Below are 18474 nucleotides of genomic sequence, written 5' to 3'. Positions count from 1 at the left end.
TAACGGCTGTAAACGACCGCGCCCGGTGAAAAAACGTATTGCATGATTAATTAACTGCAGTAACTAGTTACATAATTTGTACCTAGAGGGACTGTAATTTCAGTTTACTCGATCGATGGATCGCAGTCTTCTCTGGCGCGTATTCCCAGAATTACAAGTCTGCGTTTTTCACTAGGTTCGCACATGAACGTACGGCCGCGAGTGTAGTTTAGTGTATCCGGCTGCGAAGTCGGGGAAGCAGGGGCTTTTCACGTCGATGTACGTGCACACACGCACAACAGCATGTGTATGTTTTTAGTCTACTCACAGCAGCCTATAACGACATGAAGGTGAAGGAAACATTTCTACAAAAACGGCAAAGCACTCTAAACTGCGCGTAATTAAGGTAGGCTGTAGGTCGTTAGTAAAAGCGGGCGCAGAGTGAACGCCGCTGAGGATACACAATTATCGCAAGAAAGGCGAGTGCAAGGACGCCAGCGCAGCGCTCGAACTACGGCATTTGCGAATGAAGCGCACTGTATACTGCCGCGAACCGTGCGCAAGACCTCTGTGCAGTGATTGCACGACCACAGTCACGCGAATGCAAGAACGGAACTACCATAACCGAGCAGTTTGAAATGTCCACGCTCGATCCTTTCGCATTCACGAGCTATCCTGAGGTGTTACAGAATGCCGCACACGTAAACAAAAACCGCGCTGTGCGTATGCGCCAGCGGCATCCGCCCCGCAAATATCCCCTTGTAGACAAAAATATAAAACAAAACACTATCACTCAGTGCGTGTTGGTAAAACGGGGCTCTAGAAATCCTATAAATGCTACCAAAGAGCGATTTCGGCGCGAAAACAAGAGCAAACTGCAGCGAGCGCCCTGAAGCGTAGCGAGGGCGTCTGCTCTCAAGTGGCCAACAAATATGGAGGCCCCGCCGCGGAGTTAAAGGGACGGCGGCGCCGCGGGTGAGGGGAGAGAAAAAAGAGGAGGGCAGCGGAGAAGGAGGGAGCAGTTGGCGCTACCTTAGTTCTTTCAGGGACCTTACTTTTTCTGGGGCTTCGCCGCCCTCTTTTGACAGCTTTCGCTAACAACGCCAGGCTGATACTGAAACTAGTCCCCAGATGGCGCCACAGCCCGTCTGGCGAACGACTACTCCAAATTTTGGTAGCTTCCACAATAAATGGAACTGCTTTCTCTTTGCGCCGCTTTCCATTCCACACTTTCCCTTGCCCCCCAAAAACGTCTTTTCATCCATACAAACAGTTGAAGCTGGAATTACGCAAAGGTGCGAATGTTTCCACAATTTCGCGTTTCTTCTTCCCGGTCAACACAGGACGACGCGTACGTGACCGGAGACCTCGCGCTGCTCCAGGGAGTAGGCCACGTCGACATTAGTCGCTTGTACTTCTACGAACCCTCTCGAGAATCAAACGGAAGCTGCCTTTTAGTCGGCGATTGCATCTTCATGCACTGGCAGGTTGTTGCACGTGGGAAGGCCATTCAAGAAGTCGCGCGGACCCTGGACGCTCGCTTCTACTGGTCTGTCCTGCTGTCAGACCGAAAGGTGCACGCTGGAGTGTGGCTGGACTTATCGTCCAGGCTGAAGTCCCGTGACTATGCACTTGCTTTCCAAGAGACGAGGGAACTGCTGGTCAAACGCAACACAATTGATAAAGCGCAACAAGCGGCTCTGCCGTCTCCCTAGAGCACGTCGAATTTTCTCGAAAGATTTTCTTCTTGGACGCTGACCGAAAATAGGGCTCTACCAAACAAGCGTAGTTCGGTGCTTGACAGTGCATATGTGTATCTGCTGGCCTGCATGTAAAAATAAATCCGACTGTGATTACATACGTCACGCCTCATTGTCATGTCCTGGAGCATGCCTTGTGGGAAAATGGCATTATTATTCCTACCCATACAAATTCCTGTTGCTAACCGGTGGGTTGATATGCGAAAGAGATTTCTGTCTGCTCAATACGAAAGAGAAGATTCTCACCCGCGCACAGTGACATTCATTGTACAAGTACTTTATAGTTTCAGCAACAAACGTATCATCGTTCCTTATTCTTATAAAGTGACAGACCTAATATTTAACGGCAAAATATTAGGGCACCCACTCTGGGCAGGAGTTTTTTGTCTTGGTAAGTAATACCCCTGTTATACGCGCTCTTTGAATCGCGATTGAGTCGGTCCGCATCGGTCGCTGCTACACGGCAGTTTCAATTGCGATCGAGCCCGATCCTGCTTAAACCAAATCCTCCTTTCCAAAATACTATAAAGGTTTCCAAGCGCGAACAGGCGAAAGCGGTGATACTCTTGTTCCCGCTGAGTAATCGCACAGAAGTTGACATCAACTAATGCCCCAAATTGTATTTAATAACTTCATCCAAATAATTGTGAGGCAACATTTATATAGTTACGTATGCCTACGACTACGGAAATCTCCCAGACGCCGGGCGCGAAGCCCATTTTTCGGTGCCACATGGCGTACGTGAGTTTAACGGGTGCCACTTCATCGTTATTGAAACGTGCCGTGTAGCATTGGCGGTGCGTCGGGCACGCTCGAAAATTCAATCGCGCTTCCCTTCAATCCGGATAGAAAGTTCCCTTGTGACAGGGGTAGTACAGAAGTAGCCGACTAGGCAAAGGCTCTCAGGGGCATTTTGAAATTAGCACAACTTTAGTACCACACCTTAGGAATATCGGAAGCACTTTTAGAATACCTGAGTATGTCCTTACAACACGCTCATTGCCCCGTGTGTAGAGGTTAACCGTAGGTTTAAAAGTACGTCAGATCTGAATGGCCAAGCGGATGGCAGGAAAAATTCTATTCTTTGTCCTTTATGCTAGAATGGTAGAACTCGAAGAGCTAGAAAAATTGTGTTATTCCCGTTAAAACAAACAAATTTTGAGACTTCATTTCTTTTTAGGAACTTGTTCGGTGCCTGCGGTATCTTGTTTGGGTTTTTACAACCTACTTAACAATAGCTGTGTAAAACAGAATCAATTTAAAGTGGCTACGCCCAGTCGTCTTCGGAAGCTTATCCCCGCATGTGTATCTCGGTTCCGATCTCCGCATGTGTATTTCGGTTCCGATTCCTTACTTTTATTAAGTGTTAATTATTTTCTGTGTGTTTTTGGATGAACCAACAAAAAGGAGAAAAAAACGGGCGCAGTTGCGGTTTCTGGTATTTTCTCAGTGGGGCAGTTAGGACAATTTTAAAAAGAGAATGTCAAGAAGACCGAAATGCTCCTGGAAAACTTGGTCTCGGCGTAATTGCAGACAAAGCCATTCACTAAATCCGGGAGAAGAGATAGGACGAAAGGTAACAGAAAGAGCCCATTTTGCTCCGTTGCAAGGAAGAAGTAAAGAAGTGAGGTGAAGGCTGAATTATGAAGGTTCAATTCACGACTTAAATCGATATCCGGTCGAGGCGCAAATCGGTTGTCACTCGGGGAGCAACTTGGATGTCATATCAAGTACCCGCACTCCGCACTATTGCCATCATCCCCGTAGTGGAGATGCTGCCATTTTTCTTCAACTGTGAAGTTTTTGAGGAAGTTGTATAGGCTCCGTGCGCTGGTATGGTGGCGACATCGGCGACTAACAACCAGCGCCCCCTCCGGCCACGCCGGGCATATTCCGGATGTTCGCGCATCCCGTGCTCCTTCGGCCGAAGCGAAGCTACGGCCAGTGCTACGGCGCAATGGCCAGCAGCTCTATGGAACGCGTGCTGTATTGTGGCTTCAAAAGCATTGGCAATATTGACACGTTTTTCAAGAAGAAAAGCGTCAAGCGTGGTCGCAAGCTGTTCGCCGCAAACCATGTTTACGGCGTCCGGGAAGAGTTGGCGAGCGCGGCCGGACCGTCTGACGTTCTCGGAAAGTGCGTCGCGCAAATGAAAGGTGTCGACTACGACGTTCGGTTGGAGGTGAGTAATATAATTGGGAATGAGTTTCGTTCTAAACACTCTAACACACTGCTGCATTTTATCAAGATTTCAGCGAACCCAAGGCAGATAGTCGGGGCAAGCTGCGGTTGTAAAGCCGGCTGCCGCGGCTGGTGCAAGCATGCTGCCGCGGTGGCTATTTACATCAACGAGCACGATGTCGTTTCGTGCACGGACGTGCCGTGTGAATGGAGGAAGCCGTCAGCTCGACCTACGCTTGACGCGAAGAAGTCTGTCGAGGAGCTTTTTCCAAGTAAGGCTGTTTATCAGCATTCCTACGTTTGTATCGTAGACGGACGACGCCTGCGGCTGACGCCTCGCAGGCGTCGTCCGTCTTGCGGCCCGAAGACGGCCGTCGTTATGTGCGTGCCGTACTCGTGAAGCTCGGCAACAGTCAGGCGCCGTGCAATGCCGTTCTCGTAGGCCAATGCGCCCAGACAGCGCGCGCGCGTCGACCCGGTGCTGGCGGAGTGCTTGATTAACGCAGTTTGGCTGTAAGGAAAGTAGGCAATAAATGAGGGCGCAGGGGGAAGATAATGTTATGCAAGGGCAGGAAACGGAGCCAGGGTGAAGCTTGAAACCGCGGGGAAGGAGTGAGATTTCGGGCCGCGTGCGAGTACGGCACGCATATCACGACGGTAGCTGTGTGGCGCACTGCACGGTTGTTTGCTAACAACGGAGTGTTGGTTAGGGGGGAGTGACTCGCGACGCCTGCGAGGCGCCAGCCGTATTGTGCGCCCGCTACTGCGATCGACCCTTAGCGTCTAAACTTTGGTGCAGGCCGGCCACTACCAGTACCTACCCTCCAGCCTGTGGATCCAGCCGCAGTTCTCCAGGCGTTCCCGGGTGTAACCTGTTCTTTAGCCCGTGTGCTACAACCTCAAGACAGCCCAGTCGAGGAAGAGGGCCAAATTGTGCCTTCTGAAGAAAACGGCTCCTACCAGAATTTCATAACAACTATGATTTGTGGTGAGCGACGCCTCTGCGTCATGATGGAGGTGGCTGCAACCTCCCCACTCAGGGTGAGGCAGCTGCACATGGATGTCACATTGACAAAAAAAGAAAAAATGTTTTACGACAAGTTCGTAAAAAAAAATCTCGATGAGATTGTTGAAATAGCCTTTATAACAAAGGGCCAGGCAGCAGTACGGAGGTTTGTTATTTACTTTTTTTTCTACTAAAATAGTTTGTTTGCACACCATGTTCATCAAGAAAATTTGTTTATGCAGGTGGCACATGGAACGGCAGGTCCGTATAAGCAGCTCGAATGCTCACAGAGTGAAAACTCGCAGAGGAAACTACGAGACGCTAGCCTCCTCCATGGCGTCACACAAGTCGTTTTGGTCCCGCGCCACCTCACACGGTAAATTTAACACCAATTGGTTTTTAATTTAAAGTGCACTTCATTCAGTTTCTTAGTAGCACTTACTTCTGATGGTTACGAAATATTTCTTGCTGCATGTGCTGCTGCAGGGATGGATACGGAAGACATTGCGAGGCAGGAGCTGGAGGTGGCACTCGGCATACCCGTGCAACAGGTAAATACAGATCAATTTGTCGTTTCAAGTGCACGGGCCACAAATAAGGCTGGAGGTGTGCTGATTTATGTTTGGTTCGTGATGTTTAGAACAGCACATTGTTTAGTATCGTCTTCATTGCCCTAAGCGCGCAAAAACTGTAAAAGCTCACTCTGTGCTGTTCTCACTTTTTTAACAGGTTGGCCTGGTCGTCGACCCCGACCAACCATGGCTTTGCTGCAGCCCAGACGGCATCATTTCAACAGGCAGCACAACTCAACTTGTAGAAATCAAGTGCCCGTACCTCCTCAAGGACAGCCTGCTCTTGAACCCGGAGAAAGAAGAAAGCTTCGTGTCTTTCATACGTTACGTGAATGGGCAGCTCACGTTGAAAAAAAACGCATGAGTATTACACTCAGATTATGGTAATGCTCTATGTACTTAGGCTAAACAGTGCGCTGTTATTCGTGTACTCGTCACAGCAGAGTATTGCAGTTGTGGTTGAAAAAGATGACGCCTTTTTGGCCGAGTACATTCCCAAGCTGGAATGGTTTTATTTCACTTACCTAATTCGGGCTATAATGAAGCGTCAAACACACCACGGTTAGGATTTTTTTTTTTTTCAGTGATCTGACATTGCTAGCTAGAAAGGCCAGCACTCTGCCTCTGATGGCACGGGTAGTGCACTGTGTGAAATGACCAGCTAGGTTATTAATGTGTGCCTGCAAAGAAATCCGTTCTGCATTACGTTGGCATTTCAGATTTGCTTCCCAGCATGCTATGGGACGACCTAAAGGGGACATGAAAAAAATACTAGTTTTATTCTGTGTTTACATGTTTGTTCGTAACTTCCATTGTTAACCTCACCATTCTTGCTGTTATGAAAAGAATGTGCCCTTTCAAATAGCGCATTCTGCGAACTATTGGATTTCGTCGGTCTCAGCCAATTGCAACCGGCTGTCCATAATAAGTCACAAGTTCTAGTGTTGGAAATAAGCTAATGGGTCACATGGCCATTCTTTTTTTCCTAATTACATAGCTTATTTGACTGAAGTTTGCGTCAAAAGTGGTGTCAGTGTAATTCTAACAAGGCAATCTTGCGAATGAACCTAACTTGCATTGTGTTTTTATGTTAAGCTACCAGTCTAGTCCTTTCGTGAATTGTTTTAGTAATTCCTCTTCCCATTTGGCATTTCATGTTGAGGCTTTCAGGATGTTGTTTCTTGCCCCATTTTGGGATCTACTCTCTTGTGTTCCTGGAACGAGTTCTTCGTAGCTGCACATTTAATGCGCTATGAAAACTGCCTTTGTTGAGCCATCAGTCTTGTGAATTTATTATTTACTAGTTTGATCCTGCCATAATAGCATAGTATTGTGTTTTATCTCCATCCTTTTGAAGAGGCACAAACAATAGAAAATTAGCACAAAAGATGACTAATTGTCTGTGCCTTTGTTTTTTTGCATTCATGTGAAGCATATCATGCTGCCTTGTACGTGCACTTTTGCAGCGAGTCTTGCACTGCAAAGAAATTAGGGACTCTGTAGCCATACCTTATTTGTCTTGCCCCACACTTGTTTTTTTATTACCTTCTACCGCTGATTGTGGGCTGGGGAGATTGAAAGTAAACTGGCCTATTGGTATTTGTTTTTGACATCCATCAGGCTGCATGATGCCAGTGCAATGTGATCACTAGTCCTTCCAGTACCTGTTGTCGCTTTGTCGAATGCCATAGAATTGCTCATTCAGTGAAGTTCTCATTCACTTCACTCATTCGCAGTGTTGGATGCTGTTTGAAAAATGAGTGAAAACCGAAACTTCAGTGAAGTTCGTGTACTTTAGAGTCATCTCATTCCTTTGTCCTGATGTACCTAGGCTAAAAAAACTCGTATCTAAGTCATGTTCACCGTGCCATCTTCTTTTTGCTTGTTGCAATTTTGTATTATAGGATAGAAAAAATGCCTATATTTATATGCTGCCTTTGTTTTGTAGGATGTAAATAGTCAATGCAAGGTGGCTTATGTTCTGTTTTGCAGACAAAAACCAGGCTGCCTAAAAAGGAATGTTCATGAATCAACAAAACAAATAAAGCAGCTCACAAGCATTCATAAATGGTCTTTTATTAAAGGCATGCGTGTTACAGTGTCTGGAACTGAACCCACAGCATAGCAGTTTCAAGGCTGTTGTAATTGCTACCCATACCTGCCATGTTTGCCAGGGCAGTATTAAGGAAATACAGCCAGAGGTGAGGGGGGGGGGGGAGAAAAATTTCCACGCTTTTTTATTTATTTACAACACATCTCGAACTGAACGGTTTTGTACAAACTACTAACAAGCAACACCACTGATCACTTGCTAAATCTTTGGCATGGCTGACGCCGCCCTTTTCTGGAAATACTGTTGAGTAACAAATATTGGCCCCTGTGACACTTCAGCAAAAGAACGTGACCAAGGGTTGGGTCGGGCACGGATGCTTGGAACTTGGTGAGATTTTTAACTGCAGAGCTGATCAAGCTTGAGCTCTCGCCATATTGAATGTTAAAAAAAAACTCCACTGGGCTAAGTGGAGAGGGGACACATGCTAGCCGAGAAGTGTGAGAGAAAGTGGCGTGGAGGCAATGATTCCGCAAGCAGGTGTTGGGAGCGTGCGCTTCAAAAAAAAAATGCCTCCTGTGGTCAGAATAGAACCTGGGTCCCTCGCGTAATGAAACTGGCAGGGCGCCCAGCATTTTCGAGTTCGTAGGATGGGCGTTGCGCCGCCGCGGTGGCTCAGTGGCTACGGCGTTGCGCTGCTGAGCACGAGGTCGCGGGTTCGATTCCCGGCCGTGGCGGTCGCTTTTCTGATGGAGGCGAAAAGCAAAAACGCCCGTGTGGGCGAGATTTCGGCGCACGATAAAGATCCCCAGGTGGTCAAAATTAATCCGGAGCCCTCCACTACGGCGCGCCTCATCGCCTGCGTTGCGTCGGCGCGTTAAACCCTACAATCAATCAAGGATGGGCGTTGGCAGGCACCTCATAGCCCAGGTCTAGCTTCAGTTTATTAAGCCCCACTACCAATCAACCACAACGTGTCGCATACTGCACATGAAAACTTTACGGGGACTTTCTTCACTCGTACCATCATCACTCAGAACCTTCCTTTATTACCGGGGCCTGAAGGTTTGTGAGTATGCAGCACATGCGCATGATGTCACTCATGTAGGGTACCAAGTCAATTGGCACCCTTACATTTAGAATGTTGAACAATTTTATGCGTTGGATGACGCGCTCCACATGTATGCGAACTTGAGCCACGTGATACGTTTGTAGCATTTCCTCGTGCGTGAATTGGGCATTGCCTTTCGAAAAAGGTGGCAAAACTAGAACGGCCTTTTGCCCTTGCAGTGGTGCCCTGATTCCAGGAAAGCCTTTGTCAGCCAACACGACATCTCCCGGCTCCACTCGGTCGAGAAAACCCGAGTCCACTGTGATGTATGTATCCTAAGCTCTGCCCCCATATGCTTTGGACACAAACGTGACCGTTCCGTTTGGGAGGATTGCAACAAGGAACTTCAAGGTGTAGGTGCCCTTGTAGTGGGAAAACAATGCCCTCTGCTGTTCGATGGTGGGAGGCTCCTCCGTCCTTAGCTCGGTGCAGTCGATAATAAACCGACACTCTGGGTAGTGCACCCTAAAGCAAGGAGGCATGGCTGCCTGCACTACAGCGGTCGGTGGCTCAGGTATCCACCTCTCCATGGCCCTCAGCAAGTTGCTCAATATGAAATAGAATATTCGACTTGCCGTTGTCCGGTGGATGCCGAATAACACACCGATGCTGGCAAAAGACAGGCCCAGCTTCATCTTCATTAAAAAAATAACGAGCTTTTGAGAAATAGGCACATCACTACTTCTAACCACTAGCGGTGCCAACAGTGACAAGAGGAGTGCAAATGCATTGGCACTTACGCCACACAGCTCCGTAAAGGAATCTTCCCTTTCATTTAGGGACCTGTACCCAGTAAACACACAGCTTCGCTCCTCATCGCCACAAGCTACTGTACGCTTCGGAATAACATCTACCTGAGTAGCACAATCTTCACTGCCAACATGGCACACTTGGGTCGATGCTGTGCCATTCGACGTCACTGACAGGAAGATGTTGCAGGCGCCTTTGCACGAATCTCCGTCGGTCTGAGTCATCTGCAAAAGATGTTGCACATGCTGACGTGACATCTCTGAAGGTAATCAAATAAACCGGCAATCATGCTGCCAAAGTCAAATAAAAACAGTGGAGCAGTGTGATTATCACAGTGCCACTAAGTAAAAGTGTGTTGATTTAAGACAACAATGAAAGCCTCCTCACTCGTGACAGATGAAATAACAAAGTTAGAGAAAAAATAAACAAACAAAGTTCCGTGATTTTGGTGCAAACTGGAAGCAGAGTACCAGGAACCGACGTTCGCAAAGTGTAATCATAAAAAGAAGCAAGTAGGCGGCTCACCACAGATACGGAGCTCGTGCTTTCTTGTGCTGACGCTGCTTCACTGACAACAAAGGAAAGCAAGTGTTCACTTTCAGCATCTTCAGCAAAGTCCCGTGTCCCATCTCCCTGCGGCAACGAAGCATCTGTCGCGATGTCTGTACTCGACGCAACCGCTGTTACACGGGCAGAAGCTCGACGCTCAGACCTAGAAAGTCGTAAGCAGCGATGAGCATCGGAACGCTGGAGAACGAACAAATATACGCATCGCCAAAACATGAGCAAAACGTCATACTAATGTGCAGGGGAGAAGACGTTCTGCGACAAAAAAAAAAAAAAAAAAGGCCGTTCACACTGCCATTTACCAAACATGATTAACGCACGCATTTACGCTTATTTTGTTTAGCCGCGGCCGGTCAGACGTGCTCGGGAGCACGTCCAAACCGTCCGTGGTTCAGCCGGCGGTACTTGCCTCTGGAATCTCTCCAGTTTTGTGTCACCCAGGCCGCCGTCTCGTCCACCGTAGCACGCCGGGAAGATTGTTGGGACGTAAGCTGGGTGCATGGCGACCGAGCTTTTGTCGTTGCCGACGAAGTGCGCGCTGCATATGCGTGTTTCGCCACGCACTGGCTGCCACAGGTCCCCGCTTGGGCTGATCGCGGACGCGAAGAGACAGAAGATCGCCAAATATAAACCACAATTGCAAAAAAAAACAGCATGACAGACTTCTGAATCCGTAATAAGGCACTGTTTACCTCGCACGTCGTACTGCTCGGATCCATCGTTGTCGTCTGTCCGTTTCGTACGGTTTCCAGGGAAACCGATAGAATTTGATCTTCGGAAGCTTGCCCAGGGTGTTTTTATAGCTGTTGTGACAGCCGTAAACACAGCAGTACACAGAAGTACTCATTCCGACTTCCACTTTATCGCAACGACGCCGAAATCTCCGCACGGCTACCCGGCGCGGACGAGCGGACACATCCGGAAAACGACACAGTCGCCGTAAGGTGGCGCTGCGATCTCGCTCGAAACACCAGCGCACGGAGCCTATAGCTTTCTTTTGTACCCGAACGGCTGCATTGAGGTGCATGTCAGACATTCCGTCGCTGATAATCTTTTATAGATGGCCCGCTAGCACTACCTGGTGTACTGGAATTACAACAGAAGCACGCACTCACACTTAACAGCTACATCATGAAATGTTGCTAAATACGTGATCTCTCCTCGCTTGTGGCCATCATAATATGCCCACTCCACACTCCGCTTACGAAGCAAATTTATGCTTTGATATTGGTTTGGACTTTAAATACAGGCCGCAGCCTTCGCATCGCACTAGTTCGCATCGTCTTTTTTCTGGCGAAATGGCTACAGCTGTTGGAGCACCCAAACGCTTTCAGAAAATATAAGTTTATCCCTAACATGTACCTTATTAAATCAGAAAATATGGCGCTAAAGGTACAGAAAAATGGGCTAAAGATACTCCAAAAAAAGGATGTCTGCTTAAAGAAGGCAATGAATGATTGCAATAGCCCCGAATGTCTTAAGAAATCTCTAGTAAATAAACTGACCCAACTTGCGGAAAAAATCTATAGCATGACATCATTCCTAAGGATGCAGTGAAAATCAACAGCATTAGTGGGCGTTTTTCATTAACTAGCCCTAGATAGTCTGTGAGCAGTCCAAGGACTGCCCTCGGTCTAGGGGCCCCGTTTAAATACATAAGAAAATCGAGTGCCAGATGGCAACTCGGGCAGTCCGTGGGCCTCCCGGGACTCATAATGTAGGAGTCCCTGTGTTGAATTGTCGGACGGGTATGTGCTTGTTCCGCACACGTTGTGTTAGGGATGACGTCCTGGCGGGCCTCATTTGTCGTGTTTTGGTGTCCGCGGGTTTGGGAAGGACCTCTAGCCCGGTGTATAGGCCAAAGCTGGTTCACAGGTCGGAGGCTTGGCTCGTGTCCTGGCCACTGCTCGTGGAAGGGATTCGGAGGAAGAATAACTGCTGCAACTCTCGCTGGAAGACACCCTACTCATCAAGAAGAATCTTCGATGCTCCACGCGTGCCCTTCTCCCTCCGCGTGGGTCTGGCCTTCCTGGCGGCTTAACCCACCGTGAAGAGGTCGTGCTTCGAAGAATCCGCCTGGGCGTCGCTTTGACGCCTGCTGTGCGAGCAACGTAGACTTCTAGTCTTGCAGATCTCTTCTCGACCTGCCCCTACTGCCCTGCTCCTGTTGCTGCGGTGACATTGGAACACTTGCTAGGGACGTGCGCAGGGCTTCAATCAACCCGAGCTCGACACATGGGGCCCACAGGGCATCGCCCAGGCCAACCTCCCGATATTCATCGGTGGACGCACGGCCCACATTAGAAGAAACTGGTGGAATTTAATTCCGAAACTTGACTCTATAGTTTCCTGTTCTGTGCCCGCCTGACATTGTGTGTTTTTTTCTTTTGTTTCCTTGCCTTCTGTGTCGTACCCCTGTTCTGTTTTGTATATTGCTTTCCTGTTACCTATGCCCTGTGGCCAAATGGCGCAATTAAAAAAAATCTACGGGGGCTTTTGTGCACGTCCAGATGGTCGGCGCCAATGGGGCTGGTTCTGTCCAGAATTTGCACGCTGCAGGGGCCATTCATAAAAAGGGTTCTAAATGAACCGTATTAGTTTGGATCTCACGTAAAGTAGAGGTAATTTATCGGGACTACTGGTAATGGTGAATTCTCGAGGAAGGAGAGGAGGACAGTTCTCATCATGAAAATATTATACTTGCCGTAAAACAAGTAGTGTTGTGCAAGAGCGCTCAGACCAAATTCACTTCATCTGGCGACGCACGACGGCGGGGCCGATTCGCGCCTCTGTCAGACTGACCACGGCAGACGGGCCCCAACTTGCTGGCGCCGCAGAAGCGCCTCTCCTTTTAACTTCTACACGGCTGGCCGGAGTCATGCCTCGGACAAACGGCCCACGGCAAACGCGCAGCGACATGTCTGGGGAGGGTGCCGCTATATCGCTTTCCCTTTCCCCGTTGTGGCGGCTCGGCGAACGCAACCCCTTCACCTCCATTCGTCGGATTCAAACTTCGGCTAGCGAGAGTTCTGATTGGAGCGATTCAAACTGCTCGCTGCTACAACGGACTTCTGGGGGTATAAAGCCCTCCCGGAAGCACAGCAAGGTTGGCCCTTTTCGGAGGCGCCGAGTTGAGACGTGCTGTCGCCTTAATGCGAGCATTGTAACGCTGTTGTTAGCCTTGTATCTACTGTATATAAATGTGTCTGCAACTTTTTGTCGGCTGAAGAACTTCATCACTCTGCTCTGCGCCGCGTCGATAGCGGACGGAGCGAGGCAACGTCGCTACACCGGTGACTGCGCTCCGATGGCCAGTCGCAACAGTGGTGGCTGTGGTGGGATGCACCTGTCCCAACTGTAGTCATCTGTGCGATGCACTAAACACGTTACACGTACGTTTTCTTACAATGTTCAGGCGGTTATTTTGTGCCCTTATCATTCAAAAAGGCGCAACGTGTCGATTGACGAAACAAGCCCACCTAATCACCGGCTCTCACTGCTACAATACCGTGTTAACTGGCGTGGGTAGACACTCTGATGATTCTGCTACAACAGAAGCAAATTTTTTTGTCATGCTTTGGGCGTTTTGGCGCCACTCGCCACTGTATCTTGTATGTGTTTAGGTATAATGAAATAAACATTCTATGGCACTTATAGGTTTAGGAACCAGGAAGAAAAGTTTCCCATACAAGGAGCGCGGGTGACTGAACCCACTGAACCCCATGTTATTTGCCATAGATTACGTAACAAAAAAAGACGGTGTAAGAGCAACCCCACCAGCTTGATTGCTATTCCTTGCCCGTATTCGCGTTGCATCCACAAAACTGGTGCGCAGAAATAATTATTGAGTGATGGAGTGTAACTGCAACATAGCGACCATCTCTTCATCGCTGTCTCTTCCTCCCCACTTCTCGCCCTGACTGTTTACGGAGTGGGCTACACCTCATCGAAGCGGCAGCGACCGGTGGGCCGAGAGGAAGGCAATGCCGCGGAAGTCTGGTCGTCAGCGCCCTCGGTGACCTCACGCGAGTGACCCCTCCCCCTTTTGCCCTATAACAGCTGTGATGGCGAAGCCAGCACTGACCGGACGGATAATCTGTCGCGCAATATTACCGAAATAGCTTTATAACAGGCGGGGGCACGAGTGGCCTGAGACTGGGTAGCTGTACGCGACAAGGTCATCTGAAGAGTCACCGAAATGAAAGAAAAAGTAAAAAGCACCACAAATGCGTAGAAATTGTCTGTGTCTCTCACTGGACTGCGTTGTTCCACCAAGTGTAATCGCTCAGTGTACAGCAAAAGGACTAGGGCCCGTTACCATGTGATTCATTGTGAGGCTAACAGACTCCGACAGCTGCGGCTGTACTGGGAGCTGTTGCACAGGGTGGCGGTATCGTAACACGGATAATACATCACCTTTACCTAAGCTTCTCTTGGCCCACGCCCTCCGTGCGCAACATGTAAACACCCTGCACTCCACGCGGCCTCTCCAGCCTTCTCAAGGAGCCCAGCTGTTTTGGGTCGAACTGTCCGTATTTGAGATGTCCCAATCTACAAACACCCCACCCACTTCCCCCACTTGGCATAGAGTGTTCCTGCCAAAATAAAATCTACCTCCTTCGCCTCCATGCAGAAATATCAACCGGAGTCAAACACCTGAATTGCGCTCTTTGTGTATACCAAGATTGCACTGGGTGAAGCACATGCTCGAGCGTGGGCATGTGACGCATGACAAGAGCATCTCAACTTTATCCAATTGTCTTAAAATTATCTTACGTGGTAGCGTCGTTAGTTAATTTTCGTGCTACAAACGAACCAATCACACAGTTCATATAAGGCATGTGGCAGCAGCAGCTGATGTCGATCTTCACCTTCCCCGTTCCAGCCCTAATTATTATAGATAGACAGTTGGGAGTGGTCCAAGAGGATTTGTAATAATCATGGGCGGCCTACTGCAAGAACATCTCGAGTAATACAATAAACCTACATTGGCGTAGTTTTTTAGAAAGATTTCTTTTGTATTTGGTATGCCAAAGCTCCCTTGCTGGTCTCTTTACATGCAGATGCGGATACCTTTTGACCTCTCCGGGTTTTCTACCATTACCCTCTTTCAAGATTATTGTACTTACACAACAAGAGCCTTGCGCTCATGTGAGAAGGGGATCGGTCTCAAACGAGCTTCGAGTGCTAGATTACAAGCAATCTATGCATCTCAAACAATACACGGTCTGGACTTGCTAAAGAGCAATCTGCCGCTATCAACATTGCAGTATTTTCTTATAATGTCCGCCTTTCCTACCCGGACACCGTTTCACCCTGGTTTTCATGCACAAAAGGCTAAATGAAATTCTCTCGGACAGTGCATTTCGATTTCCTTCGCCTCGCCTGCTTCAGGTGCTCTGCGGCGTGCCCACCTGGGCGATACGTTATCAGCCCTCTGTTCAACGGTTACTATTTGTCTATGTATAATGATTCTTAGGACATCAAGCGTGTATATATATATATATATATATATATATATATATATATATATATATATATATATATATATATAGACTGAAAAGATAAAAACTCACACAGAGCGCGACAAAAATAAGGTTAGTAGAGACAGAGACAAACGAGAAAGACTTAGAAAATAAAAATAAGTTTACTGACGTTTCAGGAAGAGGACTCCCTTTCTTCAGATATATATATATATCTGAAGAAAGGGATATATATATATATATATATATATATATATATATATATATATCTGAAAAGGGATATATATATATATATATATATATATATATATATCAAGGTTGCAGTCGTCATTGCCAGTGCTATTCGGCTTTTTTTCGAAATATATAATAGGGCCGAATGACGTGTGCTTGTCACGTTTCTTTGATTCATTGATAAATAAGCGAAAATATAAGTCGAGAAAAAATCCGCCGTTTTCCGGGAGCGGGACTCGAACCCACATCTCCGCATAACCGGTGCGGTGCGTTAACCAATATATATATATATATATATATATATATATATATATATATATATATATATATATATATAACACAGAAATAAGGGTTGGCATTCAAGAAAACCTCGGAAAGAAAATTGAGGTTGTGGTAGGTCATTGAAACAGATAAAGAATTTGGAAAGACAGAAAGAAAGTGGAGAAAAAATGCCCGGCAGGTGGGAACCGAACCCACGACCTCCAGAATACCGGTCTGGTGTGATAACCACTACGCTACCGGCGGGGCGATTCCCCCCCCCCCCCGCTTTCTGGGGTACTTATGTCATGTAATGTTTTCCTGTGCTTGGAGGTGGTAGCCTGCGCCACTCTTCTCAGGGTGAAGGGGACCTTCTTTTTAATCCCCGTGCCGTGACTCGAGTGTCTACGACATGTCGAGAGTGGTCAACCAGCGTTGAATCCTCTTAAGCTCCCTATGGCACCAAGACTGCCAGAACAGAGGCCCTCGCTATGCATGTAGCGAATCAGAATAGGAAATGAGGGGCTCGTAGAAATAACACAGAAATAAGGGTTGGCAGTCAAGAAAACCTCGGAAAGCAAAGGGAAGGTTCTGGTAGGTCATTGAAACAGATAAAGAATTTGGAAAGAAAGAAAGAAAGCGGAGAAAAAATGCCCGCCAGGTGGGAACCGAACCCACGACCTCGGGCTATTTTTCTCCTCTTTCTTTCTTTTTTTTCAAAATTCTTTGTCTGTTTTCTGTTTCAATGACCTACCACAACCTCCCCTTTGCTTTCCGAGGTTTTCTTGACTGCCAACCCTTATTTCTGTGTTATTTCTACGAGCCCCTTATTTCCTATTCTGATTCGCTGTATATAATATATCACATTGTGCCTCACTGAGTGAGACAAACGGTATGATGACGATGATGATGCATATGATGGTGGTGCTGGCGCTTACCACCCCGAAGTGCAGGGAACAAAAAATACTTTATGATAAGTACCCGAGAAAGTGCTGGGGAAACAGCCGCGCCGATAGCGTACGGTCATCGCACCAGACCAGCATTCTGGAGGTCTTGGGTTCGGATCCCACCCGGCGGGCATTTTTTCACCACTTTCTGTCTCAACAAATTCTTCATCTGTTTCTATGACCTACCGCATACTCCCCTTTGCTTTCCACCCTTATTTCAGTCTCTCTCTCTCTCTCTCTCTATATATATATATATCACGGAAATAAGGGTTGGCAGTGAAGAAAACCTCGGAAAGCAAAGCGGAGGTTGTGGTAGGTCATTCAAAGAGATAAAGAATTTGGAAAGAAAGAAAAAAAGCTGAGAAAAAATGCCCGCCAGGTGGGATCCGTACCCACGACCTCCAGAATACGGGTCTGGTGCGATAACCACAACGCTACCATTGGGGCGATTTCCCCCCCCCCCCCCGCTTTCTGAGGTATTTATGGCAATGTAATTTGTTTCCTGTGCTTGGGGGTGGTAGCCAGCGCCACTCTGACTTCTCGGGGTGAAGGGGACCTTCTTTTTAATTCCCGCGCCGTGACTGGAGTGTCTGCGACATGTCGAGAGTGGTCAACCAGCGTTGAACCCTCTTAAGCTCCCTATGGCAGCAAGACTGCCAGAACAGATGCCCTCGCTATGCATGTAGCGAATCAGAATAGGCAATGAGGGGCTCGTAGAAAATAACACAGAAATAAGGGTTGGCAGTGAAGAAAACATCGGAAAGCAAAGGGGAGGTTGTGGTAGGTCATTGAAACAGAAAAGGAATTTGGAAAGAAAGAAAGAAAGCCGAGAAAAAATGCCCGCCAGGTGGGATCCGAACCCACGACCTCCAGAATACCGGTCTGGTGCGATAACCACTACGCTACCGGCGGGGCGATTCCTCCCGCCGCTCCTCCGCTTTCTGAGGTATTTATGTCAATGTAATTTGTTTCGTGTGCTTGGGGGTGGTAGCCAGCGCCACTCTGACTTCTCAGGGTGAAGGGGACCTTCTTTTTAATCCCCGCGCCGTGACTCGAGTGTCTACGCCATGTCGGGAGTGGTCAACCAGCGTTGAACCCTCTTAAGCTCCCTATGGCAGCAAGACTGCCAGAACAGATGCCCTCGCTATGCATGTAGCGAATCAGAATAGGAAATGAGGGGCTCGTCGAAAATAACACAGAAATTAGGGTTGGAAGTCAAGAAAACCTCGGAAAGCAAAGGGGAGGTTGTAGTATGTCATTGAAACAGATTAAGAATTTGGAAAGAAAGAAAGAAAGCGGAGAAAAAATGCCCGCTAGGTTGGATCCGAACCCACGACCTCCAGAATACCGGTCTGGTGCGATAACCACTGCGCTACCGGCGGGGTGATTCCTCCCCCCCACCGCTTTCTGAGGTATTTATGTCAATGTAATTTTTTCCTGTGCTTGGGGGTGGTAGGCAGCGCCACTCTGACTTCTCAGAGTGAAGGGGACCTTCTGTTTAATCCCCTCGCCGTGACTCGAGTGTCTACGACATGTCGAGAGTGGTCAACCAGCGTTGAACGCTCTTAAGCTCCCTATT

General features: G+C 48.0%; 1 protein-coding gene and 1 pseudogene across 3 annotated transcripts; one reads left to right on the top strand and one right to left on the bottom strand.

Annotated features, from left to right (window-relative positions):
* The first annotated feature begins 3780 nt into the window (after positions 1-3780).
* Positions 3781-6013, top strand: LOC144162820 (uncharacterized). Of its 2 annotated transcripts, XM_077693481.1 has the most exons (4): positions 3781-4908; positions 5169-5302; positions 5413-5477; positions 5656-6013. In XM_077693481.1, exons 2-4 carry the CDS (start codon positions 5176-5178, stop codon positions 5860-5862), a joined length of 399 nt encoding a protein of 132 aa, XP_077549607.1. In that variant the 5' UTR covers positions 3781-4908; positions 5169-5175; the 3' UTR covers positions 5863-6013. The 2 variants fall into 2 exon arrangements, with proteins under 2 accessions (XP_077549607.1, XP_077549606.1); XM_077693480.1 differs by lacking the exon at positions 3781-4908 and having other exon boundaries at positions 5121-5302.
* Positions 6014-7411: 1398 nt separating this feature from the next.
* Positions 7412-10656, bottom strand: LOC144162819 (uncharacterized; annotated as a pseudogene). The gene is made up of 2 exons (XR_013320780.1): positions 9935-10656; positions 7412-9633 (listed from the first exon to the last, which is right to left on the bottom strand). The product of XR_013320780.1 is annotated as an uncharacterized LOC144162819 (transcript).
* Between the last annotated feature and the right edge of the window lie 7818 nt (positions 10657-18474).

Source organism: Haemaphysalis longicornis, unplaced genomic scaffold (genome assembly GCF_048455015.1).
Source record: "Haemaphysalis longicornis isolate Haplotype H1 unplaced genomic scaffold, Haemaphysalis longicornis Haplotype H1 scaffold_12, whole genome shotgun sequence".
NCBI classification, from domain to species: domain Eukaryota; kingdom Metazoa; phylum Arthropoda; class Arachnida; order Ixodida; family Ixodidae; genus Haemaphysalis; species Haemaphysalis longicornis.
This window is presented reverse-complemented; position numbering and strand designations above follow the sequence as displayed.